The following is a 24282-nucleotide window of genomic DNA, read 5'->3' as shown; positions in this document are numbered from 1 at the left end:
GGCTTCTGATATCATGAAGGTCAATCCAGGTACCTTCCAGATGTTGGACTACACCATCATCCTTCCTACACCCACATCTTTCCTACAACCTCATTCCTTCTACACCCTCATTCTTCCTACCAGTAGTAGCAAACACTGCTGGATCTGACAGTTAAGCAGGCCAACAGAAGGAGCTTCTTGGTGGTCACTACCTTAGACCCACCTAACCCAACTTGATACCTTCTCTAAGTAATTGGAATGTGACGCACGACAAATTTTCCAACTGATGGGGACCCATCTGCCTGGGGATTCCACAAATCAAGGTTCATTAATTCTGCAGGACAGCCATTTCTTCAAATTACAGCTGGAAGTGTTACAAGCTGGCCCTTTCTCACTAGGGTGATGTTATTCTGGATGGATTGAATCATTACATGTGATCAAATCAGTGTCAACGCTTAGTGTTGGATAGATCTTTTTTTCCAGAAGGTTCTTTCCCCCACATGGGGTTCTTCAAGTCTTCCAATGGTGCTCCCATCACCAGTGCCAGAGTCCCTCCTCCTTACCACTAGTTGTCTTCTCCTGCTCTGTTTCTTCCACTTTTCCTACCATTGGAGCCTTCTCCAGAAAACTAGGTCTTCAAATAACATCTCCAACCCTTCTCATTTGTGCCTCAAAAGTAAGAGCTCCAGATTGACTAACTTCAAGGATCCATTCTCTGTTTCTTGTACTGACAACCCCTCCCAACTCAGTGTTGCTCTTATCACGCCTCTTCAGCATTCTTCCTCTTAAGAGTTTTCCCTTCTCTCTGTTCAATGCCACTGCTCACGTTCCCCCCTTCCTTTTCACACCTGGAGCTCTGTATAGCAGAGTCTCCTTACAATGAGCATCCGGCCAACTCTCCTTTGCGCGCACGCGTCCAAACACACTCACAGGCTGCCTCTCCAACATCCTCCTCTTCCTCTTCACCGAACTGGCAAGATCGGCAGGTGGGTTTGCGATCTTCCCTATTATTTCAGCAGACAACGCCGACGGCTGTCCCTTGCGCAAGCTCTAACTGTCACCTCTCCAAGTGGGAGGCTGGCATCCCCCCCATATGACAACGCCGCGCCTGCCAAATGGTGCTCAAAGCAGCACCGCGAATATGAAGGCTCCCTGCATGGAAACAGAAGGAGGGCAACGCAGTTGTCGATTCATGCCAATCACAACCTTCTCTCTCCTCCATCCTCAAGGGCGGGGGAAGAAAAGTTGTTTGGATCCTGCGATTTCCTGAGAAACAAACCCTCAGCCTTTTAAGGTGTGCGTTGCAGGGAAGGATGGAATAAGACGATATGGGGGGGGGGTGAAAGGCAGGAAGGATAGGCATTAAAATAATAGGATGAATGGGCTCCTGTTACTGAATGGAATAAAAAATTAATTAATCCAGAGGGAAGAGAGTAAAGGGTTTGTAGGAACTCAAGCAGTGGGCAGCAACGGAAAACCAGGACCACACAACATGGAGAAGAGCAAGAGAGAAATCTTGAAATGGCAACAGAGCATTTCCAATTAAGGAGCGATCACATTCGGGGACGTTTCTCCGATGAGGAGGCGAAAATGCAGCACCTAGAAAAATTGCACAGAACAGAAAGGATGTACATCCCCTGCCACACCCCTCGAGAACAAAAGAAGGCCAAGCAGAAGACATGTGGAGTCACCAACACGGTGGCAAAGACTTTGGGACGACCAACCTTGCTCCGTCCCCCTATTTTGCAACTCTCCGATGTTTCCGCGACAGTTATGAGCACCGTCAGAGCTGAAAACGATGGAAAACAGGGCCCTACCCCACCCCACCCACCCCTCTGTTTCGACTCAACCGTTGTGTTTTTCACAAGGACCCACCTTTCCCTTTCAAGGTACTTAGCGGCATCCTTGACAGTCAGCAACTAACCATGTCAGGGAAGGGGGGTCACGTTCACCGGGGAGGAGGAGACAGACGGGAGAGAATAGGCAGGGAAGTGACAAGTTTGACACCTGTCGGATGCCTGACGCTCGGTTCCTTTCCTCTCTGATGGCTATCAGGGCCTCCAACGGGTGTTTTTCGACACCCAGCCGTGCAAACGATGCCTCTCGATTGCAGCCAGGAAAGACGAGCTGTCCAAAGGATGGGCCACCCTGAGCCGGGGGCCTCCTCCATCTGTGTCCTAGGATTTCCTTGGAAGGTCTGATTTCTGAGCAAGAGCAGGGCCCAGCCACAAGAGAGGCTTCCCGTTGTGTCCTGTGCATAATTAATGCGGTGATTGTTTTTCAATCTGAGGCGGATGCTCGTCAGATGCTGAAAGATGGGAGGCAGGAAAGGACCTCAGGACGGAGAGCTTCGTTCCAGCGCTAACGTGCTCCTCAACAGTGAAAAGAAGCATGTTCTACATCAAAGTGTTTAGGGGAAGGGTGTCTAACCTTGGCAACTTGAAGACTTGTGGACTTCAACTCCCAGAATTCCCCAGCCAGTAGTGGCTGGAGAATTCTGGGAGCTGAAAGTCCACAGGTCTTCAAGTTGCCAAGGTTGGACACCCCTGGATTAGGGACAAGACAACCATGGAGTTCCGGGTTTTTTCAGCCACAAAACTGAAATTTTGATCCTGGGAACCAAGAGATGATTCCCCCCACCCCCACCCACTCCAAATCAAACCTCAGCCCCCTTCAAACAAAGGAAATACATTTGAATTATGCAGGTTGCACATTCTGATGTCTGATCCTCACAACCCATCTCATCTTCTAAATCTCATCTGCCTATCCAAGTTCTTTGCCCCTCCCCCCACTCTTCCAAATATTGTTTGGGAGCTTCCACGTCTTTTTAAAATTAGAACGCCTTGTCCACAAACTCTTCTCCTAAAATATACCAGTTCTCACCATTTGCATAATTTAAAAATGCAGCATCTGCGCTCCTTCACTGCAGTATTGGATTTTCCCCCCCCCCTTTGTTCTTTAATTGATTTTCCTTCATTATGAAGAAGAAAGTGGCTGGTTGAGGTGCTTCACCATACAAAAAAATATACTTGATATCCCAAAAAATTTGGAAACGTATCTGACCCCCTTTAAAGAGATCTATGGCGTTTTTCTAGATTTACCTTTTTAAACCAAAGTGGGTATTGTCCTCTCCTCTCGTCTCCCCTCCTTTCCCTTCCTTCCGTCCTTCCGTCATTCCGTCCATCCATCCGTCCGTCCTTCCTTTCCTCCCTCCCTTTCTTTCTCTTTCTTTCTTTCCTTTCTTTTTTCTTTCTTTTCTTTCTTTCTTTTTCTTTTTTCTTTTTTCTTTCTTTCCTTTCTTTCTTTTTCTTTTTTCTTTCAAAAACTTTGTGAGAATCTATTCTTTTTAGCATGTGCCACACTCAAAAAATGTTACAGTGGCCTTTGCAAATACCACTTGTTTTGCACTGCACACGGGTTAATTCACAAGTACTTTCTACTCCATCTTAACCTTTGGAAAACACGGGGCTCTGGTTGTCCTTCCTTCTTAAACAGTTTATTCACATAATTTTACTTTATTTCCTGACAAGCACCCCCCTGGGTAAATCCAGATGTAACTACTGATGGGCTTCTGGGGAAAGTTTGAGGAGATCCATGAGGAAGCTCTCTTTCTCAGGGTGGAAGACAGCCAGACTGTAAAAATCTACTTAATGTTTCTCAACTTTGCCAACTTGAAGGTCTGTGGACTTCAACTCCCAGAATTCCCCAGCCAGCCATGCTGGGAGTTGAAGTCCACAGATCTTCAAGTTTCCACGGTCGAGAAAGACTGATCTACGGTACAAATTAAATATATTGGGAGTCCAAAAGAATGGTAGAACCGGACTTAGTCACTTTGCTATGATAGTCTGCACATGCCTTTCTACTTTTCTACTTTTTGGCTTTTTAGCAAAACCCAGCTGAGTAGACTTTCCATGCTTTGTACCCCAAAGGTATCAAATTAAACTCCCTCATGCCACCATTTTAAAAAAAAATGCCACGATGGGCAAGATCTTTGCCATATATTCTTCAGCACTACCTACCACAACAATTGACAAAATGGTGCACCCACAATGGCACAATCAGGCGAACACTGACGTCAAAGACTTCAGTTCCCACGTCTGATGCAAATTCAGGAGTCCCAGCATTGAATAATTTGATTGTCACGCATGTTATTATCTCTGCCCACCTCCCCTCAAGGATGCCACTGTCAATCATGGGATGTCCATATGTGAGACTATAGGTATCTCCATATTTACTCACAAAGACATGTTTCCAATTTACGTCCTTTGAAACCCTACATATTTATGACATTTATTCTCTGCACCTTCAGGCCTCTTTTATTTGTTGCGCAAGAGTTCCCCAGGAGAACAAACTCAGCTGACAAAAATCTTCAGCAAGGAGGGAAACAAATCAATACGAAATCAACTATGATTAATGCCGGTTTGACCATTTTTCCACATTAATCACATTCCTGTGCTCTGGAGCATGCAAAGCGGAAAAGTCTATACTCATAAAAAGTGTAATTGGGAACATTCTTTCTCCTTACTCCGAGTTGGGGAGGCAGTGGGTGGTAGCACAGCTCGGAATTACAAAGCCGCGGAATCGTCCGTGTTGAACAAATAATAAACTTCTTGGTTCCAAAGTTGGACGCGCGTTGAAAAAGACACCATCGCGAGGAGAACTCATGAGGACGTGCCCTTCATTCAAACTTGAAACAGCTGTTTCTCGGAATACAGTTCTGTGGCGGGACTTAAATTGAAGCCCAGCTGTATAACAGACACCCAAGGATATTGCTGACTTGCAATCGCGCCCTCCCTAATGTCAAGAAAGTTATCACAAGAATACCAAGGACAATTGTGTCTTAATCCACAACAATCTGCCTCCAAGGAAGGGCGGCCCCTTGGCTCTTCGCAGGCATGATATAAAGCAGGGGTCAGCAATCTGCGGCTCTAGAGCCACATGTGGCTCTTTCACCCCTCTGCTGTGGCTCCCTGTCACTCAAAATATGCGTCACAACAGCCAATGTGTGACACCCACCGGCACGCGATTTATTGAGCTTTTCAATCCCGGGTAGGCCAACCATGGATAAATCCAAGAAAAGAAAAGTTTCAGAAGAAAACAGAATGTTTAATTCAACTACATATGCTACTTTTGTGGCTGCTCAAGAAATAGTCAGGTACAGGAAGGGTTTTTGTGGCTCCCGGTGTTTTCTTTTCTGTGGGAAACGAGTCCAAATGGCTCTTTGAGTGTTTAAGGTTGCAGACCCATGGTATAGAGTGACTCTCAGGATAATAAAACATTTTCCCTGATTTGGGATTTAATCTAATATCCCGCCTGCACAGAAGTATATAAACATTTCTGGGAAGAAATTGCTGTTAGCCTCACCAGCAAGTTCTGACAGGTTCTGGAGAACCGGTAGCGGAAATTTTGAGCAGTTTGGAGAACTGGCAAATGCCACCTCTGGTTGGCCCCCGAGTGGGGTGGGAATGGAGATTTTGCAATATCCTTCCCCCAGGAGTGGGGAGGGAATGGGGATTTTGCAGTATCCTTTCCTTGCCACACCCACCAAGCCAACCAAGCCACGTCCACAGAACCAGTAGTAAAAAAAATTGGATTTCACCATAGATAGATAGATAGATAGATAGATAGATAGATAGATAGATAGATAGATAGATAGATAGATAGATAGATTTTATTCCTGGGAATGAAAGAATTTCTATATTCGGAGCGGGCTGAAAAAAAAAGCAAGGCTTCAGCATCAAACAGTCTACAATCAATACTTAGGAAGAGAATGAAGAATTTTCCCTTTAATCCACCCCTCCTTTTTCCCCCTTGTTCTTTGTGTTTTATACTTTTCTGAAATTCAATAAAGTTATAGAAAAAAAAATCCAAGTACTACCAGGAAAAAACAGAGTTGCGTCTCTAAGGAGATCTTGTGGAGAAGGTAGATCTGTACAATTCCTCGCTAAACATGATGGAAGACCAAGTTTTAATACTCCTAGGATGCTACAAGTTGGCAAATCAGGCAGGATGGCTAGAGATCAACCTTCACGACTGACGGTTTAATCTTAGGAGGGCCAACTCCCAGTAGGACCTTTGGGGAAAGGGGGGGGCTGATGGAAACAAGGCAGGCCAGAAAAGCCACCAGGAGATTGATTATCTTTGTCATCATCGCTGCCATCCTCCTCCTCCTCCTCATGCCATACAGGAATATGAAAAAATAAAAATAAAAATTGGAATACAGCTATTAAATTCACCCAAGCTACACAACAAACAAAGAACACGTCCATGAATTTCACAGGATGTGAAGGAAAAACCCAAAAGTTTTTTTTTTTAAATTTCTAAATAGGGCAAATGAAATCCTACAGAGACAACCACATATTTTCATTCCAGGGTCAGTTTTCAGTTCACCCAGAGATAGGAAACTCACCATGTTAGCCAATCATCTTCTCTTAGACCAGTGTTTCTCAACCTTGGAAGCTTGAAGATGGGTGGACTTCAACTCCCAGAACCCCCCAGCCAGCGCTGCTGGCTGGGGGATTTTGGGAGTTGAAGTCCACCCATCTTCAAGCTACCAAGGTTGAGAAACACTGTCTTAGACCCAAGGGCTCCTAAATCCAAGCTCTCCACCATTTCACAGAACCCCCAATGCACCAACGATTTCCCGTTATAGATGTTTCCAGCTAGAGTTATTGATTTCTCTCAAGATGTCTGGAACTAAACTTTACTGACAAGCATGAACTTCTACCACAGCTAACCTAATTTAAGACTCTCCACACACAGACACAGAAACCACTCCAGCATCCAGCACTACAATACATGTCAGATGGGACTGGTAAATCAATTGTTTTTTTTCATGTTGGGAAGCTTCATTCCTGGGCAGGTTGGAGAAACACATGATCCACTCAAAACTGATGAAGAGAGGAGAGGAGAGGGAGAGAAAGAAGAAAGGGAAAAGGAGAGGAAGAATAAGGGAGGGGAAAGAGGAGTAAGAGAGAAGGTTGGAAAGAGGGAAGAAGAGAGGAGTGGGGGAAGGGAAGGGGAAATAGGAAAGAGAAGGAGAGGAAGAACGAAGAAAAGTAGGAGGAGACAGAGGAAGGAAGAGAAGGGGAGGAGAAGAAGAAAGGTTGTGGCAAAATAAAGAAGGGTAAATGGTAAAAGAGCAGCCCCGAACAAGTAAAAATTAAAAATGAAAGTTAAAAGATAAGATGAATTAAAAATGGTGGATAAATGACTGTACGTGTATAATATGTTTATGAGAAATAAAAATAAAAACTTTTTTGAAAAAAAAAATCTGATGGGGCTTCCTTGGAAGAGATTTCCAAAAAATGAAAACAAATAAACAAAAAAACTCCAAAGAGGGCTGAAATTCTGAATCAGAAGCAGGAGCCAAAATGAGTTCAGAGATCAAAACGCTCACATCGGCATCTCTTCCTACAATGTACGATTCCCACAAATACTTGTGAGCTCGAATTAAATTATTGTGAGATGATGCCAAGCCATTAGAGCTAACCTGGATGAGAGACATACGATGCCAATTAGAGAGAGCACCAAAGAGTACCCAAGACCATTCTCCTTTTGCTCAAGTTTTCCTTGGGTTGATTCAAGAGCAAGTTATGTTATATAGACCTCCAGGAACCCAATTTGGCCCCACAAATCCTTCCCAAGTCTTGCTCTCCAAATTCTGAGAACTCCGTTTCAAGAATTGGAGACGACTCATCCTTCACGTCATGGCTTTTTAACCTATCAAGGGTTAGACATGAGACAGCTATTTTCCTGCCTGCCTGGGATCTTCCTCAACAGATAATTCTGAAGAGCATCTCTTATTCTCCTGCTCTCACTACAAGCTTTTCCCCTTCAAGCTACTCTTTCTGGTCCTTCCACCGCATTTCCGTCAGCCATCTTATGCGCGGCGATGGTGCCCCTGGCACAGGCGATTTACTGCTTAATTAATAACTTCACTGTGTCGAAAAGGAGATAATACTTTTCTTTCTGCATGAAAGCATCCATTTTTCCTTCAGCAAACAGCTGAATGCGTACAGTAATTAAACAAATGTTCAGTTTAGCGCCCCGTTTTCTTCCAGCAATCATCGCTTTCACTCACTGCTCAAATTTTTCGTCACAGCCCCCAAATGCAGAAGAAGACACACAAAAGGGAGCATTCCGGTCCTTTCCTTCATCGCTGACAATTCCTCTGTGAAAAATTGAAGATTTTGAACAGCAACGAAAGCTTCCTTTCAAGTCAAAAGAATGGGAAAATTGAATTCAATATAACCGAGAATTAATGGACTCGTATTGGAAAAAGAAAAAAAATCTAGCCATATTAATATTCTTTTTATCTTGCCACAATCACAGTAGTATCTCGGTGGCTTACCATAATATCAAACACGATAATCTAACCAAAAAAAAATATTAATACATTATGACATCCCAGAATAACATCCGGCATAGGGGCCCAAAGGTCCTGCAGGGAAGCTCTGCTTTCCATTTCTCCTGGATGTCTGATATTCCTGAAGACCTGTGGACCTTCAACAGGAGAGCATTCTTGAGGGCTATCTCCATCATGGAAAACCAACACTCCTGGGCTTGGTCCCACAAATCTCCTGAAAAAGGAGACAACCCACTGGTTCTCCAGATGCAACTGAAGTTTTAGGGTCAACTCTAATGGGGAAATGAGGACCTGCTATGTCGGCATGGACCTTAACCAAGAAAAGGACTAAGGGTAGTGGTGGATAACTCCATAAAAACGTCAAGCCATTCAACGGATCCGATCAGTGTATGAACCCATGTCTTTGTATTTGCAGATTCCTTCAAATGACGAACAAATCCTTCAGGGAACATGCCAAGGAAAGAAAGAAACAACAAACCAAGTTTAAAACAAATGCAGATTAACAGCTGCATGGTAGGTGTGGAACAGATTTGGATAAGGAAGTTGTGTGAACCTGGCCACTGTATGAAGGAGAGCCAAAGATCGTCCATGAAGCTGTTGCACGGACAGGCTGGGCTGACGACACCAGATTCAAGTCCTCACTGATCATCCCTGGGTGAGATTAGAGAAGGTCTAAGCTACCATTACTAGACTGATGTGAAGATAAAATTGGGAGTCCCACAGAAATTGAGTAATAAATGACAATATAAATCCTGTGAGTTGGACCACTGCCCAGATTTGCTGTCAGTTGGGCAGCCTTATGACTCTACCCTACAAATAAAGTGTTAAAATTTACTGCTATCCTCTGGAAAGGCCACCTCTGAAGGTCAGGATGCACTCCAGAGCCCTTTTGAAAGGGTGTTTATTCTAGGCAGCTTCTGAAGGTTGACACCAACTTAAAGCAAGCCTAAAGGGTTTTCCCTGCTGGCAGGGTCTCCAGGTGTCTTCTGCCTTCAACCTATACTTTACATTCAATATTTAGAATAGAATAACAGAGTTGGAAGGGACCTTGTAGGCCCAAGCAGGAGAGCCTACACCATTTCTGACAGATGGCAGTCCAGTCTCTTCTTGAAAGCCTCCAGTGATGAAGCTCCCACAATTTCCGAAGGCAACTTCTGTTCCTTCGGTTGATTGTTCTCATTGTCAGAAAATTTCTCCTTATTTCCAGGTTGAATCTCTACTTGGTCAGTTTCCATCCATTTATTCCTTGTCTGGCCTTGGAGAATAGCTTGACCCCCCCTCCTCTCTGTCGCAGCCCCTCAAATATTGGAAGACTGCTATCGTGTCTCACCTGGTCCTTCTCTTCACTAGACTAGCCATGCCCAGTTCCTGCAACCGTTCTTCATATGTTATTGCATAAACTGTCCTTGAGCTCAGAAGAGGAGGAAGATAAATGTAGATTCGTTTCAAATAGTCTCCAAGCTAACTTCTCTGAGAATAATTTTCCAAATGCAATTATATTCTTTGCTTTAACAATATACCGTACACCCGCGTCCTAGTACAGAGTCATTAGTGAGGGTGGGGAGGGAAATGCAACTCTCTTGAAGGATTAAATAAAATTAGCGAAACGGAACAGCAAGAAAAAACGGCAGATCAAAAGTTTCTCTCTAGCTGATTGCAGCCTGCTTATTCTCCCTCCATCAGCATCTAATTCGTTCTAGAAACACAGTTTCTAGAAAAGGTCTCGGACGATCATCTGGATCAACTCTGGAACAGTGGGCTGGGGAGGGGTGTGCAAAGGAAAAAGTGGGGGGGGGAGGCAAGCAGGACCAGAACTAAACAAACTCTCCACAGCCACCTCGGCTGAGGTATTTGCCAAGTTAATATCAAGTCAAAATTTTGCAAAGTTTTGCATTCCTGTTTTGAGTTGCGTGCCAGCCAATAGGCACAACAAGGCAGGTATTTTCCCAGATGAACAAAAAGGAGGTTGTGTGCAGGTTGATAAACAAACATGACACACACACACACACACACCGACACACCCTGGTGACCTAAATGAAAATTTTAACGAGGCAATGTGATTTATGGTTCCATCGATGGCAGAGCGTGGCTGAGATTGGCACCTGGGGGATCCAGAACAGCATCAAAGGGAAGACTCAAGTTGAATGCAGAAGAGACCCAGAGAAGAGATCCCACAGGTAGCCACATACAACCACAATGGGGAGCAGAATTTCCATGGCTAAACAAGGTGGGTTTTTTTAAGTGAGTCACACCTGATTTTGTGGGGGTTGTTGGGTTTTTTTTCCCCCCAAGTTGTTAAAATAAATTTCTGCAGTTCTTGAGTGAATGTTCTGCCCCAGCTTCGGACCCCAAAGAACGCAGCACACACAAAGTCTGTACAAACCTTCGTTTACTAAATGAAATCAGTCTTTTTCAAACAAAGGCTGTTAATTAACTTTCTTAACAGCCTACAAGAATCCAAAGAATAAATAATCGTAATCTTACTAGGGTTGGCAGAAAGCCCAGAAGCAATTTGCAGGAAACTGATAAGAGAACTAAGATCAAGACGCGAAGGAGAGTGAACGAAGTTGTTCCCTGCAAATTGCCTCAGTCATCGTCTGTCCGTCTGGCTTCTCCTATTGGCCTTCCTTGTTGGAAGCTGGTCCCAAATGGTGATCATATCACACACACACAAACACACACACACAGAACCACCATCGTAAATATATGCTGGCTGCCTTGAACTTTGATCACGGGACAAGTCCACTCTTTTCCCAGCTGTGGTTCACTCTTTTCCCTTTTGTGGGACTACTACAGGTAGTCCTCGGCTTATAACAATTCGTTTAGTGACCATTCAAAATGACAGCAGCCCTGAAAGAAGTGACTTATGACAGTTTTTCGCACTTTTTTGCACGTTTTCGCACTTTCGCACAAATTCAGAGACGCCCGGCAGCTGACTTGCATTTATGACGGTTGCAGTGTCCCAGTGATCCCCTTTTTGTGACCTTCTGACAAGCAAAGTCAACGGGGAAGCCAGATTCTTCTTAACGACCAGGTTGCTAACTTATCAACTGCAGAGACTTACTTGGCAAGAATGGTGGTCAAATGGGGTGAAACTCACTTAACAAATGCCTCACTCAACGGCAGAAATGTTGGGCTCAATTGCCGTCGTAAGTCGAGGACAAGCTCTGTTTTATTCAGAGCGTTCAGGCTTTGGCATCCGTTCCCTGGCTCTGCGTTGTAACACCTTACACCGAGCTACCCTGGAAGAGTTATTGAGAGACAAGTGTTTGTGTTGTCATCATAAATAAACAAATGGCCGTCCCCGTGGGACACCATCAAAGGAGGAAACTGCCAAAACAATATTTTTTTTAAAAAAAATATGTATCACAGCCTCCCCCTTTCTCCAGCTTAGTGGCGCGCATGGCTGTGAAACATTAGCGTGTAATTATATTTCCCAGGAAATGACTGAGCATTTACCAATTAGGCTGCAGCATAGACGGCCTGGGCTGCCAAGGGAAGCTCCCAGGAGCTCCACCTTTCACAGAAAAGTGGGGGGGGGGGCCTGAATCCCGAGACACAGAATTCCTGAATATATTTTGGAAGCTGGTGCGCTTACGACAAAGACTGATCCATACTGGGAGACCGCGGGTGGATCCCAGGGCTGGAAGAAGTCATTACGGCCACCGCGGTCAAACCTGTAGCCGGCCACAGAGAAGGCAATCTCACAGATGTCGGAGGCCATCAAAAGTGCAGGCATTTAATAAACTTCACCAGAGGCTGCCCTGCAACTGGCTGCCCACCTCTGGCCCACCGACCGCTCGGCGGAAATTTGCAATGATGGACAAACAACCCGAAAGGTGGGGGGAGATTAATTATTACCAATTACTTTTCAAAACAAGCAAACGGCAGCATAAAATTGCCAGGTGGGTATTGAACCTCACAGCGCCAAGTCTTTAACTTCCTTCTCTACCCAGTGTGTGTGTTTGTGTGTATGTTTGTGCACGCACACGCTGTTCCAGATTTAGCCATGGGAGGAGTGGGGGGAAACCAGCAAGAGAAGGCTGGTGGAAAAATACATCTTTTCCTGCCCGTTAAAAGTTTCCTACCTGGAGACCAGCCAAGATTGGGATGAAATGGGAACGAGAGAGAACATCCTTTAATACGTTGGTACTGGAAGACTGGCAGTGCCCCCCCCTGTGCAGGCTTAACAACTCATAGTAAAGAAAGGGAAAAACCCAGCCCTGCTCAAGCAAAGCAGAATTATGGAATTATTTCTAAACGATAAAAGATGTAAAAGGTTTTTAGGGACGTTCAAAGCAGAGGGCATCAAAGGAAGGTTTTCTGCAAAGAATATTTCATAACAAGAGAGCTAGCAATTTATTTATTTATTTATTTATTGATTCTATTTATATGCCACCCTTTTCCGGAGACTCAGGGCGGCTTACAATGCGTTAAGCAATGAAAATGATCTATCCTAGGCTGGTATTTCTCAACCTTGGGAACATTAAGATGTGTGTGGACTTCAACTCCCAGAATTCCACAGCCTGGGGAATTCTGGGAATTGAAGTCCACAACGTCTTAAAAGTCCTCCACAACTGAGAAACATCACTCTAGTCTAGGCTACCCGAGGGGACCAGAAACAGATAATTGCAAATACAAAGCTCATTCTTCAGAAAACTAGCTCAAATTTCCTGCGTCCTTCTTCCCTTCCGTCAATTTTGCTTTGCCTTCCCTGCGTCTCCTCTTGGCGTCCTACATCTAAAATTAAATGAATGGGATGCTAGATTTCCCCTTGCAAGAGGCTGTGAATGGAGTCTCTGAAATGTGCCAAATTTCCCCCTCCTTATTTTGTCAACAAAACCCGGGGCTACAATTGAGCCTTCTTCGAGAGAGAGTTTCCTTTCGGAGAGCAGGAAAAACACAAATGCAGACCCAAGGAGCAGGCAGAGAACAGAAAGGAAAGGAAAGGCATGAGACCGAGGCAGAAAGCACCAAAGTCTTTCCCGTCGTGTCACTCTTAATATTGTTTTTAAAAATCAGCAGGAGGTTCTGCTGCCAAGGAAGACTTCTAAATGAAGACGAGAAGAGTTACCATCTGGAAGAGAAAGACAAGAAGGCCCTTTCCAACAATGAACCCCCAAATGAGTAACTAAGCAAGCAGTGGATGCAATCCAAGGCTGTAACTTAATTAAGAAAAAAACGCAGAGGAAAGATTACAGGAAATGCACCATCAATTCCGATGCTTCCCTTCCATCCTCAGGAACCTCCAGGCAACCCCTTCTCTGCAGCTTCCCCAGAAAGAGGTCTACAGCAAGTTGTTGTGCTTTCAAAGACATTCAATTAAGTTCTAGAGCCTGTAACCAACATCTTCAAAAGAAGTTCTGGGAGAAACCATGCTGGACGAAAGGTTGGGGGTCAGAAATTATGGACCAGGACCATAATCCATAACTCAAGGATCTCAGATGCTGAGGCCTTACACCGAACACAGTACCTAGCCGCCATCAAACAGGGTATGGTAGGAAAGCAGAGAGGAAGGTGGAACTCATCATGGCTTGTACTTGGACCTCCAATGCATATTCTTGACATAAAAGAAAGCCCAGCACCTCATACTTATTGGAAAGGCTACTAAGACCAACAAATCTAACCACCCAAGATGTATCTCAAAACATTCCTGAGTGACATCAATCCACCCCCAGCGGGACACATCCTGGAAAAGAGAGCCCACCACTTCTCCAGATCTCTGCTTCTGTTATCAAGCTATTCATTCTCTTAGCAAGGATTTGCTAACATCCATCTGACATCTGCTCTCTTTTCTTTTCTATTCCATCCCTTTTTCTGGGATGGTAGGACTCCAGGCTGTGTCCTCTTCTGGGCAACAGATGGGACCCAAGGCAACTCACATGGACAAGCTAGTTCTTCCCAAACCATCTGCTTCTCTGCTCCAGGGTCAGCATCAGAACCACCAGAGCCATCTGGACCCCTTGCAGATCCTTCACAGCAGAGAAAGTCCAGGCACAACAAGACTTGCTATATCTGCTTTGAAAAATGTAACATTACTGACCAAAATTGGAGAAGCATGAAGTCCCATCTTCTCTCAAAGCATGGTTAGAAAACTGGAGGGCTCAAAGCATTCAAATAGTCACCAGAGGTTCCTGCATTAGTTCATTGAGGAGAGGTTGGTCCAGTCTAGCTGCATTCCCAATGTGCTGGACTACAAATCCCATCACTTTTAGTGATTGTGTTGGCTTGCAGACAACAAAGCCTAAAAAGCAACAGTCTAGAAAATATATTGCGGTAGTCGTCCACCAGATAAACTGTTTAGAAAAAGCCATTTCCGATTCATGCTGGAAACACAAATGACAAAAATAGAACATTTGATCATGTCTGATGGATTTGTAAAAAAAAAAGAAAAAAAGAACCAAGCTAAAAAATGCATACACTGATTCAGAGGATTCTAAAGATTAATATCCAATTAAGACCAGAGGGGTTTTTTGGGGGGGATTGACAAACAGTGGAGGGAAAAGTCGTGGGGATGTTGTTTTCGTAATGGGATAATTGCAGCAAGATTATTATATCCACAATGGAGGAATGGATGGTGAAGATGATGGAACTGGCTGAGATGGCCAAATTGACTTCTTGGATCAGAGGAAAGCCAATATCTATCTACCTTTACTGCTGACTGGAAACCCTTTTATGGATTTTATTTTTTCAGAAATAGCAAAAGACGAACTAATGATTTATGGTGTTTGACGATTAGATAGGATTCATTATAGAGAGAAGAAAAGTGATGTTTAAACCATAGAGTAAGGGATAAATTTATAATCAGAAGAGCTGTAAAGTAGATTAAAAAAAAAACCTGGTCTTTCCAGAAAGTCTGGAGACCCAGCCTCTGGAGCAGAGATCTCCAACCTTGGCAACTTTAAGACTTGTGGACTTCAACTCCCAGAAAAAGCTGACTGAGGAACTCTGGGAATTGAAGTCCACAAGTCTTAAAGTTGCCAAGGTTGGAGACTCCTACTCTGGAGGGCATCATGTCAGAGAAAACTGGGGCACCTGCCTTCTCTTGAAACTAAAAACAAACCCAGGAGGACCTTTGACCAAGATGCTACTCAACGCTCTTTTCTGGATGGATTGGATGAATTAACCCTCACGACTACTCTCTGCAAAAGTTCCCGTGCCCCCAAACATCCCCCTTTTCGTCTCGGTGACACTAATGTGTTCTTGGAAGCCCAGCTGCCAGTCAAAGAGGCAAAAAGGGTTCGGGCTTCCAATTCTTTTATGCTCCTCCTGGATGGCTGCCAAGAGGCCAAACCACATGCGCAAGCTGCAGTCATCCATCATCCCGACAATCCCTGTTCCCAGAGAAAGCAGCTTGTCCCTCCCAGCTGGCATTCAGACTTAAAACCTTTTAAGAAAGTCTGGCATCTTATCCTGCCCCAACGCCCCCTCCCTGCTCCCCAGGGGTGGGACCATGCTTTCCATTCCTTTGGCCCTTTTGGCATAGCCAGCTTGAAGTTTTCTGCGTGGAACTCCTTGTCCAGCCCAAGGCTAAGTAAATACTGGACATTCCTGAACTCCAGATTCCCAGCTCTTGGTCCCCAAAGGCACCAGGCCTCCTCAAATGAGTCCTCGGTCGGCATCAACACACCTTACACATGTCTGTGGTGGCTTTTGACGACAGGAGAAGACCTCCGCCATCTCCTTCTGAGAAGAAAGGAACAGCTGGGCCCATTAATTCAAACACACATCAGCTTGGAAAGGAGGAAAGAGGGGGAACTCCGCATAATGTTGTGATTTACTCATGTAGGAAAGCTGGTGCTGGATCCCTTTGGTAGATCTTCTCTTTCTTCAGCTCAAGCTTCTATCATTGATCACCCTTCCCACATCATCCTGCCCCTCCATATATTCAAGGCACCAAACATGAGCTTCAACGGAACTCAAGTTAAAGTCTATTTCCCCGATCAACAGTCACTGCTTTACACAGGTAGTCCTCAAATTTATAGCAATTGAGCCCAAAATTTCTTTTGCCAACTGAGATTGTTGTTAAGTGAGTTTTGCCCCATTTTACGAGTTTTTCTTGTAGATGGTGCCCACCAAGCCTCAGGACCATGCCTAAGATTGCCAGTGGATGATTCCCTGCTGTGCAGGAGATGCTTTAACACGGGGGTCTCCAACCATGGCAACTTTAAGCCTGGAGGACTTAAACTCCCAGAATTCCTCAGCCAGCTGGCTGGGGAATTCTGGGAATTGAAGTCCACCAGGCTTAAAGTTGTCAAGGTTGGAGACCCCTGCTTTAACAAATAGGTTCAACTCACCTGCTGTCACAAACGAACCACAATCCAGGTGAAGCTCATAGATCCAAAGGAAGGTTTTGCAGCCCTTCTACAAGTTCCCCTCGGGACATCTCCTCCATGCGGTACCAAGCACGGATTTTTATCTAGACTTCTTAAAGTGTGTTAGCCAGGGAGACACCCCCCCCCCACCCTTCCAAATCCACAGGACCAACCCAGCAACGACCCTCTCCAGAATGTCTCCCAAGTGCCAAAATGCTTGGTGGTCTTTTATTGCATCAAGAGGAACCGTCCCGCTTGATGGGATTAAACCATGGGATTAACACCAGATTAGCGCTTCAGACACACTAATGCTGCGAGATCACCCCTAGCCTACTCTGCTTCTTTAAAACCAGGTGCCTGGAAGAAGCGTAATGCAATTGGAATTGTACCCCAGATCTTCCTGGGCATCTGGGCCCGTAATTGGCTCATTAACCATTCCACAAAGGGAAGCATCAAACACCCACATGCCATGCAAATCTGGCTTTGCAAGATTTATGAGAGAGGCGGGAAGAGGGCCGATAAATCATCCCGGCATCTTAAAAGTCCAGCAAAGAGTCCTGAATGGACTCTCCACCCCCACCCCACAAACACCCCAATCAAGTCCTAAAAACCTGGGACCCAAACTACTCTTGAGTTTCTGAGCTGTTTATTTCTCTTCTAAAACAATGAACGCTTGCTTTTCCTCACATCAAAACCACACAGGCACGAGACACACACACACACACACACACACACACACACACACAAACACAAACACAGAGGCTTCTGGAGAGAGTCCAGTCTCTACTTATCCCAGAGCATTTTTAATCCTCCTTGTAAAGGAGCTGCCGGGAGAAATTTTTGCAAGCTTACCAGCCTGCACCTGCCTATGTAATTCCAGCCACGGATTATGTTAACTTGGCTATTTCCATGCAAAGCCTTCGGGAATTCCACCTTCAAGCACTAAATTTGCTATTCCAGATTCTTCCACTTGACGCAAATCAGCGCAATGCACATTTCGGCTCCTTCAAGCCACTCGTTCATTAGAGACCCAGGCTGTTTGCAAAGAAAGGAACCGTTCCTCGGGCCCTCAAATTTAAAAAGCAATCGAGTTTACTAACATGCACCTCGTAAAGGACACAATTCTTGGCAAATTCCCATTTAAACACACGAGGAACCAACGAGGCTCGGCGCGCGCGCACCAGAATGAAAATCTGCATGGCCATTGCTCACCGTGTTTTATCTTCCTCCAAATCCAATCAGCTGCCCATTCTTTTCTGGAGAGTTGATCATTTAATAATAGAACTACGATGCCAAATCCAGGACGGATTGCAAGCTATAAATATGAATCTCCTGTACCTGGCTCGATGGATTTCAGCACCATTACAAACCATCATTTACAGCTCTGTTTTAAAATGGATCATGGCCCAAGGAAGCAAAAGAGAATGCCACATATCATGGAGAGGAATGGCTTTGGTTGTGCTAGTGAAAGCCGGGCTCACGAGTGGGAATTACCCGCTGCTAAATTCCCACTCTGTGGCTGGAAGGGATGAAATCCAACAGGATGAAAAACGCACGCCAACTCGGCTCACCTAGAGACACATCTTCCCCTAAACCAGGGGTCAGCAACCTGCGGCTCTGGAGCCGCATGTGGCTCTTTCATCCCTCTGCTGTGGCTCCTTGTCGCCTGTCGGCCCCACAATCGATAGGGCTTTCGGTTAGGACAGGTAGAGGAAAAAGGATTGTTAGCCGCCCTGAGTCCTTGGAGATAGGGCGGCATATAAATTGCATTATAAATAAATTGCATTATAAATTATAAAAAGGACGCCATGCTAGGAGGAGACTCTATGGTGGGGGAACCGGACTTCTGGTCGGCAGAGGAAAAAGGACGCAGCGCTAGGAGGAGACTCTATGGTGGGGGAACAGGATTTCCGGTCAGCTCCAGAATTGAACGGGGGGCTTCCGGTTAAGACCTTTGTGGCTCTTTGAGTGTTTAAGGTTGCCGACCCCTGCCCTAAACCCATGTTTTTCAAATTTGGCCATTTTAAGATCGGCGGACTTCAACTTCCAGAATTCCCCAGCCAGATATGTTGGCTGGGGAATTCTGGGAGTTGAAATCTACCGATCTTAAAAGATTGCTAAAGTTAAGAAACACTCCTTTTAAATGTGGCTCCTGGATGCATTCCTACAGATTTTAGGTTTAGGACAGGCTTTCCACAGCAGTGAACCCAATCCACTTGTATGGCTGGCTGGGGAATTCTGGGAGTTGAAGCCCACCCATCTTAAGATGGCCAAGTCTGAAAAACACTGCCTCAAATCACCACCTTTTGAGAGGGTTTCCCTTATCATCCTGCGTTTCTTTTCAGTGTTTCTCTAGAGAGGCAGGGCTGCAACTCAATTTCAAATAACAGAAAATATGGTTCCCTCCATCCAGATATCTGGATCTGCAAGATTTCCAAGAGGGTCACCATTCATAGTTGTTTGCAAGACCCCAAACTAACCCAGCTTTGCTACAAACTCTTGCTCACACAAGCTACCATGCCGACCCATGGTTTCACACCTTGGTGCGTTGAGCGTTAGCTAAGTCAATCTTGAATGCATCGAATGAACAGTTGCGATGCAGGCTCTTTTTTTCCAAAACCCAGCCATCTCTCCTCTCGCCACCCTTCCAATTCTTGTCTTCACTCGAGTGGAAAAGAGGGATGAGCAGACGGAGCAGATGGGGGAGGATTTCTGCTGAGGGCAGCAAAATTCCGCCCAGCCAACGAAATGAGAGATCTTCACAGCTCATCTACGTTGAATGCCAGCCAACCCCAAACGACAGAAATGAAGGAATTCTGATAGCAGAGACACGCCACTATAGGGAAGTACAGGTAGTTCTCGACTTACAACAGTTCGTTTAGTGACCCTTCAAAGCTATGACGGCACTGGAAAAAGTGACTTATGACCAGGGATGGGCTTCAAAAATTTTAGCAAGGGGTTCTCTGCCGGGTTGCTGGGTGGGCGTGGGCTAGTCTGACTTCTGCACCATGGTGTGGGGATGTTTTTTTGCCCTCCCCAGGCTCCGGAGGCTTTTCTCGAGCCTCCGGGAGGGCGAAAACAGCCTCCCCAGGCTCCAGAGGCCCTCTGGAGGCCGGAAATGGGCCCGGCCTTCCCAAACTTCCGGTAGGCCCATTTTAGTGCACATGCACTTTAGGCACCCAGTCCGGAAACAGTTAGCCATCATTGGTATAGGGTCTCCTGCCTGGGCGGGGGGTTGGACTAGATGACCCACAAGGTCCCTTCTAACTCTTTTAATCTGTTAAAGCAAAAATATTTTCTGTTTTCTCTCTCTCTCAAAAAAAAGCCTCTGCAATCCAATTACCCAAGGAAGTTGCCTTCTCCCTCTAATCCATTCTCCCCCCAATAACCCCCAGATGCTTGTTAACGCTTCAGATACGCAAGCAGATGTCTGCAGCGGGGAGATAATCCCCAAATGGCCTCTGCTCCAGAAAGTGCCACGTGGGTGAAGTTTTCGCCACGGATGAAGCTGCTCCAAACTGGGGTACCCATTTCAACTGACAACTGGAAAGCAAACTTGGCTGATTAGATGCTTTTGCCAGCAGGAGCTGCGTGCACAAACCATACCGATGATGTGTGTGTGTGTGTGTGTGTGTGTGTGTGTGTGTGTGTGTGTGTGTCTTAAGATAGTTGAACTTCAACACCCAGAGTCCCTGCTAAAAGACCTGGCAGCTAAGGATTCTGGGAGTTGAAGTCCAGCACGCCTGGTTTCACCCAGTCTGTATGTCTACTTTTGGTTTTTCTTTTCTCTCCTCCCTAAGCAGCAAAGGGGTGCCCAGTTGGCATCGGTGAAACTCCTGGCTAGCAAACGGGAGGACGAAAAGTTCCCTTCTTCGCCTGAACTCTAAGAAAAGACATTTGTTGAATTCCCTCCTCCAGCTGCCGGGCGCGACATCCAGAAACAGAGAAAAGTGCAGCCAACAGGTGTGAGGAGGAGGAGGAGGAGGAGGAGGAGAGGGGGGCGCAAATGCCTGTTTCACACCCAGGTTTCCTTTTTTAGCACGCACAAACTGCAATGACAATAATTGCTTGTCAAGTAGACAGTTTTTCGGGGAAGGTGCCACCGTGGCTGTGAAGTGGCTGTGCAATTATTATATTAAATCATAATACAAGAAAGGAAAGGTGGGCAATGAAGCTCCTTTTTTTGTTGTTGTTGTCTCGTGTGTCTCTCCAGAGGCAGAAACATATGTACACGGTTTGGCACAGCTGGAAAGTGGCTTCTGCTTAGCCCAGATGTCATAAACAAGGGGGGAGGGGTGTCATACCTTACATTAAGCCATGGCTTGCAGAATAAGCCTCAAAGAGATGGGTTCCTACAGAAGCTGGCTAGAACCTCTGAAAAAATGGGCAATGTACAAGCCATGTTGCTACACTAATAGAATAGAGTAACAGAGTTGGAAGGGACCTTGGAGGTCTTCTAGTCCAACCCCCTGCCCAGGCAGGAAACCCTACACCCCTTCAGACAAATCTGTTGTCCAACATCTTCTTAAAAACTTCCAGTGTTGAAGCACCCACAACTTCTGGAGGCAACTTCTGTTCCACTGATGAATTGTTCTCACTGTCAGGAAATTTCTCCTTAGTTCTAAGTTGCTTCTCTCCTTGATTAGTTTCCACCCGTTGCTTCTTCTTCTACCCTCAGGTACTTTGGAGAATAAATTGGGGTCGTACTTTTTCCTAAAATGTAACCTGATTTAATCCCAGTTTGCTGAACAAAAAGCCATTGACGACTGGGCCCATGCAACACACAGTAAACCATAAATGAAAGTTTATATACCAGAATGGCAGCCTACATCACCCAAAGTTAAATAAATCACAGTGGGGGCTTAGTGTATTTTGTAGAATCGAGCGTGGCCTACTCTGCAAGATTGTTGTGAGAGTGAACAGGAACTGCTCTTAAGTCACCCTTTTGGCATCACGCATGGAACACTGCTTTTTTTTGCAGCAAAATTATGCTCAGAAATGCAGATAAACCAACATTTTAAAGTAGGGGAAGGTGAAAACTCTGTGTGTGTTTGTGTACATGTGAAAATACTGTGTGGTTGGTTAGTCTGTCTACCTATAAATCCTGCAAGACTTTCCATAAATAATGCAATAATAAATAAACACACAGCACACAATCCATCTTGGGTTGATCCCTTAAACACAGGCCTTTCGTCACAAAATTCTTTCTAACACATACAACCTGGTCAGTATACAATCAGACACTTTTTGTTACATTCCAGATATCCACTTTTGCTCCTCTTACAGCTGGGTCACCCTCTTTTTCCATTTCACATCTCCCCCCCCAAAGGACTAGCTAGCTCTCAGCTCTCAGGTCCAACTTATTACTATTATTACTATTACTATTACTATTACTATTACTATTTCTATTACTATTAGTTTGTTTGTTTGCAGCCTGAATCGTGCTTCGAGGCAAATCCAACCTATCCATTTCTCACATCAGGAAAGCTAAAAGGGCATCCGGAGGGGTGGGAAGAAAAAACCTCGAAGCGCATTTGGCTAAAAAGGGGATTCGAAGATGCTCAGCGCCAAGGATACCTTCAGCCAGGTGCCAACCTAACAAACAGGCACGGAGTTAAGATTTACGGAGAGGCATCCGCAGTCCATCTTTCCAAGACGGGCGTCCCTCAAGGAGAACAACCCTTAAAGGGTGAAAATGGCTCTTTCCTAGGTCAAGCCCTTGCGAGGGGCTCCGTTAACCAGCACCAACTCGGTTTCCCTGCTAGAGTCCGAGGCCAAGAGGGAGAAGAGCTTTGCTGGATAGACCAGAGGCTGCCGTAGAAAGGCCACAAAAGGCTGGATTTTGTTGTGGTTCGGAGCCCAGCCTGCCCTCTGGACGGAAGGAGGCCAATGGGAAAAGCAGCCACAAACTTCCCAGCGGAGCAGCACTGAAAAACTCAGACCAGATTCCACCAAGGGAGGAAAAGGGGGGGGGCTTCCCAAGAGAGAAGGGGGAAAAAGGCCCCTTAAAAACCCGGCGCCCAGCTTGGCAGCAGCTCCGACAGTGAAACTGCGGGGTCCCCCCAGGAGATTTCCCCCCTCCCAGCCCCTCTGAGTTTGGAGGCTTTGGGCCACGAAGCCCAGGAAGGCGATGATGCAGTATTTAGCTTCTCCCCCCCTCCAATCCCCCTCCCAGCAAGGAAACAAAGGGGCACCAATGTTGACTGGTTTCCGAGACGGGACAGAAGAGTTGAGCAGGGGAAGCCGCGGGGGTCGCTCCTTTGGGCCGGGCGCTGGGCAGGAGGCTGTGGGGACCCCCATCTAGGGGCGGGGTGGGGGACGCAAGGGACCCTCTCCCCTCTCCTTCCCTGCTCTGTCTTCCCCTCGCACAGGACCCTGACTTGTTCCCTCCCCTTCCATCGTACGGGACCCACTCTCCTCTCTTCCCCTCCCCTCCCCTGGCACGGAACCCCCTCCCCTCCCCTGCCCTGTCCTCCCCTCGCACAGGACCCCCTCTCCTCCCCACTCCTCTCTTCCCCTCCCCTCCCTCCCCACTCCCCCCTCCCCTGGCACGGGACCCTCTCCCCTCCCCTCCCCTTCCCTGCCCTGTCCTCCCCTCGCACAGGACGCCTTGTCGTCCCCTCCCATCCACTCGTACGGGACCCCCTCCCCTTCCCATTCCTCCCCACCCCTCCCCTCCCCTGGCACGAGACCCTCTCCCCTGCCCCCCTCGCACAGGACCCCCTCCCCTCCCCTGCCCTCCCCTGGCGGGCGTCGGCGGTCCCTACCGGCTGGGCCGGAGCCGGGCGTCGCGCTTGCTGTCCAGCAGGGCCGGCACGCAGTTGGTGAGCTCGGTCCAGTCGGCGTGGAGGCCGCAGCTCCAGCCGGTGGAGAAGCGCGAGAAGAGCCAGGTCTCGCGCTTGCCGGGCCGCAGGCAGGTGCACTTCTTCTGGCCGGCGCGGCACTGGCAGGGCTGGGCCAGCTGGATGTTGCGCACCAGGTGCCGCCCGAAGGTGGTGCCGCCCGTCTTCTGGATGTGCAGGAAGACCATCAGGTCGTCGCCCGCGATGCGGAAGTCCACGCGGCGCAGCAGCTCCGCCGCCGAGAAGTTCAGCCGCGGCACGAAGCGCGCGGGGCTCCCGTCCTCCGCCCGGTAAGGGTCCCCCGCCGCCGCCGCCCGCCCCCGCCCCCGCCCCCGCCCCAGCCGGCACCGGCTGCCCGGACACCCGTACTGCAGCACCAGCCCGCCGAAGAGCAGCAGCCCCAGCAGCAGCGCCGCCAGCCCCCGGTGCCAGCGCTCCTCCATGGCCAGGCCGGCGCATCGCCGCGCCCCCAGCCCCGCCGCAGCCCCAGCCAGCCAGCCCCGCCGCCGCCGCCGCTCCGCCCGCCCGCCCGCCCGCTGCGGCTCCAGCGCCCGCCCCCGGCCCGCCCTCGCCGCCCACTCCCCGCCCAGCCTTTGTCCGCCCCGGCGCGCTCCTGCCGCCGCTCCGCAGCCGCCACCGGAGCCCCCGCTGCGCGCGCCCCCGCCCCGCGAGACCCCTCCAAGTAAGCCCCCCCGCAGCCAGGCCTGCCCCCTCCCCGATGACCCCCCCAGCCAGGCGCGCCCCCTCCCCACTGACCATCTGGCCAGGCGCACCCCCT

General features: G+C 47.3%; 1 protein-coding gene across 1 annotated transcript in view; it reads right to left on the bottom strand.

Moving 5' to 3' along the window:
• HS6ST2 (heparan sulfate 6-O-sulfotransferase 2) overlaps nt 1-23960 on the bottom strand; it is a 65271-nt gene extending 41311 nt beyond the window's left edge. The window contains exon 1 of the mRNA XM_060683932.2: nt 23430-23960. Within this exon, the coding sequence (XP_060539915.2) occupies nt 23430-23947 (518 nt within the window). The 5' untranslated portion in view covers nt 23948-23960. The remainder of the gene's footprint in view (nt 1-23429) is intronic.
• Nucleotides 23961-24282: the final 322 nt, after the last annotated feature.

Source organism: Pantherophis guttatus, chromosome 12, assembly GCF_059756535.1.
Source record: "Pantherophis guttatus breed Tessera chromosome 12, ASM5975653v1, whole genome shotgun sequence".
NCBI classification, from domain to species: domain Eukaryota; kingdom Metazoa; phylum Chordata; class Lepidosauria; order Squamata; family Colubridae; genus Pantherophis; species Pantherophis guttatus.
This window is presented reverse-complemented; position numbering and strand designations above follow the sequence as displayed.